At 37.7% G+C, this 13,586-nt stretch overlaps 1 protein-coding gene across 1 annotated transcript in view; it reads right to left on the bottom strand.

The window, feature by feature from the left end:
* Nucleotides 1–13,586, bottom strand: part of LOC136813058 (uncharacterized) — a 43,706-nt gene that overhangs the window by 21,777 nt on the left and 8,343 nt on the right. The window contains exons 8-17 of the mRNA XM_067069577.1: nucleotides 12,763–13,050; nucleotides 11,986–12,123; nucleotides 10,055–10,462; nucleotides 6,335–6,559; nucleotides 5,606–5,785; nucleotides 5,065–5,163; nucleotides 4,230–4,385; nucleotides 3,808–3,951; nucleotides 3,159–3,410; nucleotides 1,367–1,513 (exon numbers count right to left, since the gene is read on the bottom strand). Of these exons, the coding sequence (XP_066925678.1) occupies nucleotides 1,367–1,513; nucleotides 3,159–3,410; nucleotides 3,808–3,951; nucleotides 4,230–4,385; nucleotides 5,065–5,163; nucleotides 5,606–5,785; nucleotides 6,335–6,559; nucleotides 10,055–10,462; nucleotides 11,986–12,123; nucleotides 12,763–13,050 (2,037 nt within the window). The remainder of the gene's footprint in view (nucleotides 1–1,366; nucleotides 1,514–3,158; nucleotides 3,411–3,807; nucleotides 3,952–4,229; nucleotides 4,386–5,064; nucleotides 5,164–5,605; nucleotides 5,786–6,334; nucleotides 6,560–10,054; nucleotides 10,463–11,985; nucleotides 12,124–12,762; nucleotides 13,051–13,586) is intronic.

Below are 13,586 nucleotides of genomic sequence, written 5' to 3'. Positions count from 1 at the left end.
GGAAATCCAACTCCCCTTGAAAATCGAACCAGAGAGCATCAACTGTATTTCATTGCGCTAAAAAACTTCAATATTCATCCAAATCTGGAGAAGAAACTATAAATCCCACCGCCTGCTTTTTTATGCTTACTGATAGCGCTAGATAATATTCTGAGGCGTCCATAAGTAACGTAAATAAAGCCTGGAATACACGGGGACGAGGTTGCCTCGGGAGCAGATGAAAGACGCAGGTAAAATAAGCGCAAGATTTGGTTAACGTGAAGAGTAAAGTTTTTATAAATTACAATGACTCAAATTGAGTTATTCCTTTTCGATTTGCACTATGAATTTTGCACTGGCCACAACAAAGGGCCACTAATATATCAATTTTTCTCACAAATAACGTTCACTCCGATAAAGATCTGTGTTTTTCGATCGATCAATTTTCTTAGCGCCACTGTCTCTGGCTTCCCTCCCCTTGCGTCACTAGTGTTAATAGCGAGGTTAAGTGGCTAGGAGGTGTTCTAAGACCTGAGTAGGGTCCAGAAGGCTCGGAAAGGAAATTCGAGTCACCGCGTTTGGCTCGGTAGGGTAAATGCGGTGATAACATAGCAAAATTGAGTGGCTAGGGGGTGTTCTAAGACCTGAGTAGGGTCCAGAAGGCTCGGAAAGGAAATTCGAGTCACCGCGTTTGAATTGGTAGGGTAAACGCGGTGATAGCATAACTTTGACCGTAAAGTGCGATACGGTAGGCCTGTAAATAAGATTTTACTTGCATGGTTTGTTTTAGCAAGTTATGTACAGGCCTACGGTATCGCACTTTACGGTCAAAATAAACCCGTGCTTAACCTCGCTAATGTGTGTATGTTACGTACGGAGACAGTTAGGTTTTGATGGCTAAAACCTGACTGACTAAGGACGACAGTAAATCAGCCCTTTTAACTATTCACTTCAGTCACTCTACCATCCTCAAAATGAAAATACATAAACACGATGTTATGACGTTAATCGCGGGAAACATCGATATGCGAGTGGCCCTCTAAAAAAATACTCTTAGGTGCCAAATAAAAGGGGGGGGGGGGGGGGGGGGGGGGTTGGAAAAAATTTTCAAATTAAATAAACGGGGGGGACCTAATTACCGGGGGGTTGGAAAATGGACCTTAAAAAACCCTAAAAAGGGTCAAAATAGGCTAAATTTAGGCTTTTTAGAGTAAAACAAGGAACTTTCCTTCTGGTAGCTGGGAATTTTTTCAAAAATTAATAAACGGGGGGGGGGTCCTAATAAGGTCCGGGAGGGGGTTGGAAAAAAATCGAAAAATTAACAAGCGGGGGGGGGGGGGGGGCGTTTATTTGGCACCTAAGAGTATGTAAAAATCTAATATCTTACCTGTTCCAATTTGGCACAAAGTCTTTTTCTTCCATTGGGGTTGATCGCTTTCACAAACGCTATATTGGAATTTAAACCAATACTTAAGACAATCTTTGTCTACTGTGTTTGAGCCAGTTTCTATGGTGACATGATTTCGCACTCGACCTAAAAATTAGTTGGAAAATAATCGTACCAATGTCGTAGCAATAATAATACAATGGAGTCACTTTAACTCAAACCTCAATTGGGCTTTTCCAGATAAAAACCGTACACCCCCTGTTGAGGAGGTCCAACCTTTTGCATGAGCTACCCCTGGAATTCAAACTTGAAATATTGCATCCCCCTTGGAATTCCAAGAAACCTAAGGGTCAAAACCCTCTGGAATTCCGAATTTTTGTGGGTTTTCAAACAATACCCCATGAAATTCCGCTTATTTTTAAAAATCCGCAACATTTCAAACCTTACCCCGTAGGAACAGAAAATTACCTCCTCAACAGGGGGTGTACGGTTTTTTTTTCTGGGAAAGCCCATTATAAATGGAACATCTTTTAATGACCCCTCCAGTTCAAAATGCCTTATAAACCATTAACTAAACCATCATAGAGTTTGGTGGTTTGTGTGATGATGTGATTGGGGCCTTACTTGCTTGATGACTTGGTCAAGTTTTAATCGTGATGCCCGTTAGGAAAAAATATTGAGGTGGATTAATTCGGGCGTAATTTGGGCGTAATTCGGGCTATTTTTTGCTATTTTTGCATGATAAATAATTTATTTTGGCAATTTTTGTAATCGTGATGAGAGCATAAATTTGGCGTGCAAAGATTGTCGGGGGGGGGGGGTCGGGGTTGCTCATAAACTGACACCCTCTCCACCCCCACATAATTTATAGAAAAGCCCTATAGAAAAAGTTCCAAATTCTTTGCCATGGTACGACATCAGATTTGGATGAAATCAGAGCGTGTAATGTTTTAACTCACTAAAGATTCAATTGTATGAGTGCAGTAAACAAATTCAAAGTAAGTTAAACCACAGTGTTTGGTTTCCCGGTGAAGTATACCGTATTACTTAATTTTTTCGATTTTAGGAGGGGCGTTTTTTCGAGGGGGGGGGCGTTTAAAAGAAGGGGGTGTTTATTAAATTATTTTATTTTAAAGTCGAGTATTTAGAGCAGTTCTTTATCAGGATTTTATTGCAAAATTTCTTTGGTTCAACGACTAAAATTGAATCGAAAACTGCTCTGGTTGCAAGAAATAACTAAAATCTTCCTTTTCAAACCCAGTCAACACTGGTATTGAAGTATTAAAGTCACAACTTTTTAATCAACGCCCCTCTCCTAAAGGGGCGATTATTCGAAGGGGCGTTTATTTGAGGGGACGTTTATTCAATAATTTTTTTAGGAGGGGCGTTTATTCGAGCCCCCCCCCCCCTTAAAAGAAGTCGGAGTTTTATTCGAAGTAATACGGTACATGCTTTTTTTATAAGAATGGTGTAAATCCATTTCATTATGGATATTCTTAACTTTTTTGGGAAAATCATCCTATAATATTCTTACAGCATTCTTAGGTTAGGATCCTAATTCAGACTAGATTTAACATACGTCTCAAGCATAAAATTTTTGTGAAAGGAATGAGCCTTACTTGGGGGTAATTGGCGATTCATAATTGAAAATGCTCTAAAATGGCCTTCTTAGCTTGAGTAGCAAAATTCCATGATGGTGATATTCTTAGCACATTCTTAATTTTTTTCATCGTAGACATTCTTATAAAGTATATTCGTATGAAAAAACGTGTATTCCACGAACCAAACTTACTGTCTCTCCATACCAGTGATCCTTCAGTTTCCAAGTCAGTCCCATCTACCCATACTGCATATTCTGTTGCTGCCATGTAATCTTTAATAAAGTCAATTTCTTCACCACTATCAGGCATAAAAAGCGTCGCTGTCGAACTCCAGCCTTTACATATATCTGCTGATTCAGCATGACTTGGTTGACCATCATTGAATTCTCGATAACATTTTGTTTTGTATTGGAAGCCATTTTGTTTCGTGCAATCACTCATTGCTAAAAAAAACAGAAATGAGAGAAAAATAAATTTCAATGAAATACAGTCGAAATTTTTTCAGAATTTGAAGCTTGGGGCAAGGATTGCAATTTCAGTACTTTCGTTGGATTTTTATTATTTGGAAGGTCCTAAGTCTTTAGTCTAATGTTAAAACTCTACTTTCCTTTACAGGGCTGTCTTTTGGGAATTTCCCCAACATTACGTAGCGTTTTATTGATAAAGAGGTTTTGATTTAAAGAGTAACCCCAATGGAATTCTATTTGTTTTTGACAGATTTTTGTAACCCCTATGGATTTCCACCACATATCACACCTTTTACCCCCTTGGGAAAAAAATTGACCTCCTCAATAGGGGGTATACGGTTTTTTTTCTGGAAAAGCCCAATGAGGAACTTACCTTCTCTTAGTTGACATATAACACGATTAACCTTATTGCCACATCGAGACCATTCAAGCATTTGCCTTTCTCCGTTCAATCGGAGGCAATGTTTATTATCTCCAGGTGACTGCGTGATATAATCGACTGGAGAGCCAGAAAATCCTGCAAATATATAAAAGAAACCCAGTTATAACGACTACAAATCCCTTGAGAGTTTCTTTTTAATTGGTCAATTGGTCCTGGTTGTCTGTTTGTTTTTCTCCGAAAAGGGACTGGATCTAGTGGTGCGGATTTGATACGTACTTAGGCGATTCAAAGAAAGATCTACAAAACCACAGGTAGTATAAGGAGCATGAATCCGTTAGTGGATGACAGCGGCTTACTATCCTGTACCATTCAGGACTTATGCGAAAAAAAATAATTATATACGTTTTTCTTACCGTCTTGCCAAGTAAGTATCCCTTGTTGAAGTTTGTCGGTACTAGCCGTTAAAAAATTATCGACATTACCGACATAGTCGAATATTTTCGTCGTTTCTTCCGCTGAATGCAACGTCAGTAGTTCTCCACCATATTCCTTTGCGCAATGTGCCAAACCTAAACGATATATATTACTCATATTAATAGTAGCAGTATAGTAAGTTTGCAACCGCAGTCGCAGGCGACCCGAAGTCATCTTTCGATAGCTATCTACCCGAAGATAGGGGAGAGCGCCGCTCTTTCTCCCTGGATTTCTCTTGAACCAACGATAAGCTGTTATGAGGGTGTATGTACACCTAAATCAAAGTATATAGTGTTACTAATAGGGTACCAATACACCTTTTCGACCGTAGCCGCCAATTGCCGCGCGGGCATTTTTTTGTCCGTTTTACTACCCTAAAACAGTCCCAGTCTTTTTTTGCACCTAAAGACAAAAGAAAAAGTGTAAAAAAAGGATTGAATCGAGTTTAGGGGGGGGGTTAAATAATAAAGTGGCACGCGCCCGACCGCGCGACTACGGCCGGAAATTAAGGGAATTAATTTTCGCGGCAACTAATTTTCGCGAGACAGCTTCCCTCCCGAAATAATTTAATTTTCGCGGGACTTACTTCAAATGTAAATTTTTGTGAGGATTTAATTTCGCAAATTTAGCGACAGATGAGACTTTGAGAATTTTCGCGAGGGATTATATTTCACGAGAAAGGCGAAATTCGCGAAAATTCGCGAAATATAATCCCCGCGAAAATTTATACCCTTATGGTAATAGCTAAAAGCTGTAATAAAATAATTGTTCTACCTTCCACATAGTTCAAAGTCACATTTTCTTCCTCAATCTTGATACATTTGGATCCGAATTTGAAAAAACCCGGAGGTGAATTCGGCAAATCACAAGGCTCTAAAATGGAAAAGAAAAATAACTGTAAACATATGTAGGTAGATAGAAAGCAGTAGGCTCCTTCCATTGTAATACGCATGCGTAATTTGTCGTTCTCTTAAACCATATGTGATAAGCAAAGAGGATGGTCTTGCATTTTTGTTTAATGTGTTGCCTCGAATCCCTATGTTCTTATACTTTTTTCTAAAAAACGTAAAAAATGTATCATTCTCCCCTTTTTTTATAAGAACATAAGGCTTCGATGGTCACAATCTTAAGAACAAGTAAAGAACATTTTAAGGCTTTGTAGACTGTAAAAAAAATGGAAAATGGACAAAAATACTCTAAATTAGTGAAAATAAGAACATGTTAAGAACGATATTAGGCTTAAAACCCAAAAAGTTAAGAAAATCTCAAGGCTTAAAATTTTTTGATGTTCTTATAAAAAAACGTGTATCCTCACCTGGACATGCATGTGGATTGCAATCAAACGCTTTTATGTCAAGCCCTGGGTCACACGGGGCGCCATTTCCCACGGGCGGTACACAAACGCCCTTCTTAAGAATGATTCCAAGTCCACAAGTTTTTGAACATTTTGAATCTTCATATAATTCGAAATCAGTCCAATAGCCATTCACCGGGGCTGAAAAAAAAACAAAATAAAATCAACTTTCCTGCTTGCTTTCAAAATGTTTTGAAACAGAAGGAAAAGTCACGTAATGGGGAAATTCCCAAAAGACAGTCTTACGAACTATCTTCCGTAAGGTCTTCACGTACATGTGAAAAAACATAACGAAGATTTTACGTGCATCAGATGCTTGTAGAATTTTACTTAAGACTCAGTACTGGGGAATTCCCCTAAGCCTATGTAGTTTGCTTATGTTCAAAACGTTTCGAACGGGCTTTTTGACATGTGGGGAATGTTCATAAGCTTAAGTATTGTTTTTATGAAAAAGGCCTTGAAACAATACGTAAGCTTAAGAAAATTCCCCATTCCTCAAGGTCTTAAGTAAAACTTTACGTACATGTGAAAAAAGCTTAAGAAACTTTTCCTTTCGTTCAAAACGTTTTGAAAGTAAACAAACTTCACTTAAGACCTTAAAACAATACGTATCGTTGGCTTAGGGAAATTCGCCATCCCTGAAGGTTTTAAGTTAAATTCTACGTACATGTGTGTAACTGGTTCGCTTACCTATTGTAGTGCCAGGAGTGGTCGTTGCCGTTGAAGGTGCTTCAGTGGTGATTCTATCAGCAGCAGTTGTTGTTATTCCATCAGCTTCAACAGGTGTGGTCGTTGTAGTTCCAGCAGGTGTGGTCGTTGTAATTTCATCGGTTGTGGTCGTTGTAGTTCCAGCAGGTGTGGTTGTTGTAGTTCCAGCAGGTGTGGTCGTTGTAGTGCTGCTTTCACTATCACTAACTATAAATCAAAATAAAAACACGTTTCTGAATTTTCGAGCAATAAAGTCAGATACAAGTCAGACGAACGTTTATTCTGGAGTTCACCTTAGCTTATAATAAATGTCACGGTTTTCTTTACGCAGTAACGTCTATTCCACTTTCCGATTCTTTCGTTCAATTTTTTGGCGTCACGTCGCAGCTTTTGAAGCTCTTGCAGTAACGAAAAAAATCCAATGTGTGTAAAAAAACAATTGAAAGGCTTCCATTTTTCCAGAAAATCACAAATCTGGTGAGGTACTACAATTATGGACAAAACATTTGAGACAACGGGGATTTCCCGGTGAAAATCTAAACACCAAAAATCTTTTTAAAGCGCCTTAAACTACAGTTGGAAAGTAGAGTGTAACTCTGAGTTTTTATATGACACCTGAAATACTTAGTACATTTTTACACCTTTTGGGTAAACAAAGAAAATCATTGAGGGAAAAACTCATGACAGAAACACAGAAGGACGATAGATTACTGGCATAAACAAAACGTCGAAAAATAAAGATAACAGAATGCCACCAAGACGATCCCCAAAACTACAATCATGGTCAAAATCTATTGAGAATTAAGCTTATTTCCTCGTTTTTCGAAATTTGGAGTTCGGGCGAGAAACTCGATTTTGGGCCATCTCTTAAATTCAATCGGATGTTTCAATTTGGCATGGGTTTATAGACTTCCAGGCTATATGATGAGCCTTATTGGAATATTTTTGAACTTTTGGATCCTCAGATCCTAAGGTCCTAAGCCTTAAGTCTTATGTTAAAACTCTACCCTTCCAACATAAGTTAGAGCGCTTCCAAATCGATTGTGGCTATAAGATTTCGCGAGAATTTCCCTCTTTTCTTAAAAATTATGACCATGATTGTAACGTTAATTGGCTTAAAAAATTCAAACCTGGAATATTGCAACAACTTATTAACGTGTACAGAAATTTTCGACTCTAAAACCTAGTCTACCTAACTACTTAGGCCGCCCTCCAGGGCGCCCTAAAACCAAATAGGGTAGGGGATATAAGGCACCCTATGCAGAAATGTTCATCCGACACATTAAAGATCTATGACGGTCGGGAAAATATTCAACATCTGGAAAGTTTAGATTACGGAATTTCGCAGAAAGGGTTCCTAGCTGGCACACAACGTTGTTTTAACGTTCAAATAACGTTATTTGGACGTTGTGAATGTCAAATGGATGTTATTTTGACGTTGTGTGCCGTCCGGGTTTTAAGTCTTGAAACCCACTCACCACTCTTCGTTTACCTTTGCCCAAAGATTTATTATACACTGGATAAACGACTCATAAAACGATGGAGAGCAATCATTGTATTTTCATTGTTTCAGAAAACAATTGATGTTCTAGCTTTGTCCGCAAAGGACAACTGTCATGGCGGCTCGAAGATGTCTGATTTTTAAAAATGTTTAATATCAGTCTTATTTTTAAAAAGTTCTCTTGCCCTCTCTTTTTGCATATTTGCAGAAAAAAAGTTTGAAAGTAAGGCTGGCATTCCGAGCTGGATACATTTGTGAAATCTAATGTGAGAAAAACATCATTAGACAAGAAATTCAGACAAAACTTATAGTGACACGAAATTTTCAATTGGAAATATCTTTCCAAGACTGTCCCCAGAAGAGCTTAAGTTAACATACATAAGACTTGAGTGTCTTGGCTCAACTGTGATATGAAAATCCTTTGGAGGCACGTGGTGGCAAGGTGGTTTTTTTGAGGTTGATGTTTGAAAATTTCCGGTGTCAACATTAAATTTCTTATACACAACACGTCTTTTGCATCTTTCTCACGTCATAACGACTTATAATTACCAATTAAGTGGAAGAATCTGACTCTCACAGGAAAGTTTTAAGTCTCTTTTGGGAATTGGATGAGTGATTTTCGATAAGAAATGCAATAAGAGTGTTTCGAAAAACCATTTAATGAGGGAAGGAGAGTGAACAATAACATCATTACTGCGGACATAGCTAGTACACGAGAAATCGGCAAAAATCTGTTACTTGTATATCCAGTGTATAATAAATCCTTGCTTTGCCCATTAAAAATATAAAATTTATGCAACTTTTCTATTTTAAAATGCTCTAAACACGATTTTACCCATATGCACCTGTAAAACCTGTACATAGTCAGATTTTTTATTGTAATTTTTACTCTTATCTTAGAAATTATGGATCCGAAATTATGGGACAAGCTGGAGTTTTTACAAGCTCTTATTTGATTTGGTTGGTCGTTAAGATGTGATAAAAGAATCTTATTACTTTTTCTAAAGAACGCGTCATTTCTATCACTTTAAATGACCAATTAGTGAAGTATCTTGTAAAAACTCCAGCTCATCCCGAAATTATTATAGTTGGATTTGATTAGACTTACTTATGTAATCTCATGGTTGATTGAAATTCGATTGACGTTTTTGCTTACGTTCATTTGTAATTTCCCGCGAACTTGTAATTTCCCTCCTAGCTTTTGTAATTTCCCTCCTAGACTTTGTGATTTCCCGCAAAAGTGAAATTTTCATCGTTTGGAAATTCATCACCTTTTTCGACTTTCTTACTATACCTACTATCTCCTACTAACTTCAAAGGCTTAAGTAAATGGAATACTATCCAATTAAAACTCGATTTGCGTTTTTATGACTTTTTGAGACCTCTTTTTAAATTTTCAGATTGATTTCCAGTGTTAAATTGACGTCTTTCAGAATTGTTACAATTTCAATCAAAACCATGAGATTAACCAGGAATCCCATGCTTGTTTTCGTGAAATTCTGGATAAATTACCCTCGGTCAAATTTCGAAATGTTTTAAATTTCAAAATTTCAAAAGTTTTCAAAATTGACCTCGGGAAATTTATCCCGAAATTCCCTCATTACTATAATAATAAATAAATAAAATTTTCAGGAATTGGCCAGACCAACCGAAATATTTTCAGACTTACGCCCGAGGGTTATTGAACCCGACTGGGGATGTGGCACATGTAAGGCCGACTATCATTCCTCTCTGATGGGAAATTGACCCGCTCCTTTAGAGCTTTAGCGTGGGCTACCACCAATCCCCCATCGGAATACACGTTTTTTTATAAGAATACACTTTATAAGAATGCCCATGATGAAAATTGCCAAAAAACTAAGACTAAACTAAGAATCACCATCATGGCTACTCAAGCTAAAAATGTCATTTTTAGAGCCTTTTCAAATTGTCCATTGTAAGGCTCACTCCTTTCACAAAAACGCCAATTTATGCTGGAGGCGTTTGTACTAAATGTTAAATCTAGTCTAAACTTCAACTGATACACGATTTTTTTTATAAGAATGGTGTAATGCTGAATGCTGTAAGAATATTTTAGGATGATTTTCCCAAAAAAGTTAAGAATATTCACGATGAAATGGATTTACACCATTCTTATAAAAAAAATCGTGTATCAGTTGAAGTTAGGATATAAACAAACAAACGTAAAAAAAAAAACTTACTTGACAATTGACACAGTATATCATAGGCCGAGAACGGATCAATACAAATGAAAGTGGTGTAAATAGCGCTTGGCGACGCATTAACATCGAGCATTGCACAGGTGTCAAGAAACAACGGAGCCGACGGCGGCTGCAATAAATTAGGACGTGAAACAGAATCCGCCCAAACCCACGTGTCCACGTCATATGTAGCGCCCATCCATACTTTACTCACGCCTACATCTTTTAAGGATTTTTGTAGAAAACTCATCTCTTTGGGGGTCTCAAGTGGCGTAAATAGTGTAGCATCTGTATGCCATTCTGTACATAAGCCATCAGCCGAATATTTAGCTCCATTTTTCACCGAGAGATGTCGAAAGCACCGATCACCGAACTGATATCCACCCAATAAAGCACACTTACTCCTGTCTAAAAATGAATGATAGAAATTCATTATGAATCCATAGGTCAAAACAAGGTTTTTCTTCTGAAACCATCTGCAGCAGATTTGATTTGCACCTATTCTTGAAATTTTGGTGACTGCGTTCAGAATTTTGAAACGGAAAAGCTTCTTTATAAACTCCGCTGAGACTGAAGAATAACCTTTTAGGGCTACGCCAAAGGTCTCCTATTTTCTGAGCCAAACTTATTGGTCATTTTGGACATGCCATAAGTTACACGAGTTTTGACTCTTTGAGTATCTTGGGGTGCCCCCCCCCCAACTCCATGGCAACTCCATGTGACATGTATTTTTTGAGCATAGAATCGATATTTTCCACCTTGATATCGTGTATTTTACAGAAAGGCTTAAAATTGCCCTTTTTGTGTAAATCAGCCTTAAGATACTGTATCTAAGGATTGGAAAATTGACTATTGACTTGAAATTTTAAAAATTGTTAAGGGCTACATACACTAAACAATTTATTGACGATATATTGCTGAGTGCAGACAATATATTGTTAAGGTGTCCGCAATATATTGTCAGCTCGATTTGCAATATTTCAACAATATAGAGGGATTTTTAAAGAAAGAAAATCCTTTTTATAATAGAGTACCTGATTTTTACTTCGTACATTACGGTCCGAAAACTATATTGTTGAATATTGTTCGTCAATATATTGTGTAGTCTAAGTAGCCTTTAGGTATATTGATAATACAAGCTTGCAGCCAAATTTTAAAAGCAAAATCGAAACCACCGCCCACGTGTCTGACTGACTAAGTGAAATTTCGCAAACTGTCTTAGATGGTCAGTATCTATCACTGGTGAAAATTTCCCCGAGTAGATTTTGATTACTCCGCGTTAGCACGTTTCTGTATATGTATAAAAGTTGCAAAGCGTTCCAGACCCTCCTCGAATCGCAAGTTGCAAGCAAAACATATAATGACATACAAACGCCGTATATAGACTCCATTCATTGCAATCGCCACATTTCTTAAGAGTAAAGAATGGTGTGCGCAGAATGGATGATACGTTATGAGATTAGATAGCCCAATACCGTACCAAATACGTACGTATCAAATCAATTTCTATGCTAGCCCTAATGTTTGGCGGCCGTCACTCCCTTTGAGATAACATCCTGAAGGATTGGATTGAAACCCATTGGATGAAAAATAAACCACTCGTTCCTATCCAGAGCGAATCTCCTGCGATGTTTTTACAAAAACGCTAGATAAAAAGTAAAATCCATCGCCAGATGGGCCACGTGAAAACAAAGAAAGCGCTAGATTCTATCCGTCATTAAAAGCACGAAAATCTTAAAAAGCTACACTTCCTTGGGAAAAGATTGAAGATTCCACTATATAGCCCTTCGGACTTAAAATTCAATGTTTGCAAACATGCTCCTTTGATACCTTATCGGGGAAAAATTCGCCGGGGAAAATATTCATAACTTGTCCAAAATTTCGTCACTTTTCCCCGACGAAGTTTTCCCCGATTAGATAAACATAATCACCTCGTTTCCATTGGCAGATGAAAGGAATACTTGCTGTGGCACTAGCCCAGCCCACAGTTCTAGTGGTTGTGAGGTAGGACAGGACATTTATCGTTAGACCATTAGTATATTGAATGGTTAATTCTGTTCCATTAGTACCTTTAAAGAAAAATGAAATCAACATTATAATTAAAATGAAACAGCCGGAATGATAGCTGCTAACTCCGGGATTTTTTGAATGGCGAACCATTACTCTTAGGTTCCAAATAAACGGGGGGGGGGGGGGCTAATTGCCGGGGGGGGGGCTGGAAATTGTACTTCTGAAAACCCAAAAATAAGGTAAATATAGACTAAAACCAGGCTATTTTGGGCCTTCTCATTGACAGCTGAAAATATTCTTAAAAATTAATAAATGGGGAGTCCTAATAAGGTCCGGAGGGGTTGGAAATTTTTTGAAAAATTAACAAGCGGGGGATGCCCGTTTATTTTGAACCTAAGAGTATGCAATACTCGAAAAATATGAATATATAATATACATCCAGGGTCTTTATCGAAAAGTGAGGCAAGTTTGGTAGTATTGTGACAACACAGAATTTCACTGGTTTGAGAGATGCGAAATAGCATTTACCGCCTACTTTTTTTGATCTCGCGCTTCGAAAACAATTAAAATGCTAGATCCTATCCATCGACACGAAGTTTAAAAAGTCAAATTTTTGCTTCAATTATTTTTGCTGGAGAGAGCTTAAAGTTGCCTATCTAGCCCTTCGAGCTTTACAAATATCAGTGAGGAGCACTTACCATCTAACCATAGAACTTGGCCTTCAACACCAAAATCGTGACCACCTAAGTGCACCGTTCCAATATTTTTCAAGTCTTCGTCTGCCGTAATAAAGTCAGCCAAAATATCGTAAGCAGCTTGCGATGGAAATTGTAACAACTCTCCTTGTAATTCACCACAATATTTGGCGGCTTGAGGGAAGGTCTTTAAAATTGAAAGAAGAGGATTGTCGGGGTAGGATGCTTTTTGAATGCATATTTGCGCATTCACTCTTTTTGCCGTCACCGTCACATTATCCAACCTGCACGCTGTGATGTGAGAAAATTGTGAAATTTGCTAAAATTTAGACAAACTCAATTTCCTAGAAATATTAGCGTTGGCACCTTTCCCAGCTGGCACACAACGTTGTTTCAACGTTGTGTGTCAGCTGGGTTTATTTTTTCTAATTGAGCATGATAGATATTTTCCTCTAATTACAGTGCAAATTATCATAAAATGCTGTTTAAAATTCTTTTTTTTCCTTCGTATTCTGTAAATCCAAATGCGTCTTTCAACCGAAAAAAAAGCCAGAGAGAGAGATGGAGAGTTTTGAAGACAGCAGAAAAAATTGGAAAGTTTTATTCAGTTGACTCTCTAATTCGCCGATCTTCGAGTTGTACAAAAATTCAGATTACGGAGAGTATTTAATGCGATTTTCTAGCTGAGGGGGACCAAAATTCGAATTCAAATTGTACAAAAGTTCGAAAAGCAGAAGTTCGAGTTAGAGAGAGTTGACTGTGCTAATCCTTCCTAAAATTCAAAACGGATTTACGCAGAAACTATTCTCTAGTGACTTAGGAAAGTC

The sequence above is a fragment of the Clytia hemisphaerica genome, unplaced genomic scaffold (genome assembly GCF_902728285.1).
Source record: "Clytia hemisphaerica strain Z4C2 unplaced genomic scaffold, Clytia hemisphaerica genome assembly, whole genome shotgun sequence".
Classification (NCBI taxonomy): domain Eukaryota; kingdom Metazoa; phylum Cnidaria; class Hydrozoa; order Leptothecata; family Clytiidae; genus Clytia; species Clytia hemisphaerica.
Note: the sequence above shows the minus strand (reverse complement) of the source record. Positions and strands in the feature narration are given on the sequence as shown.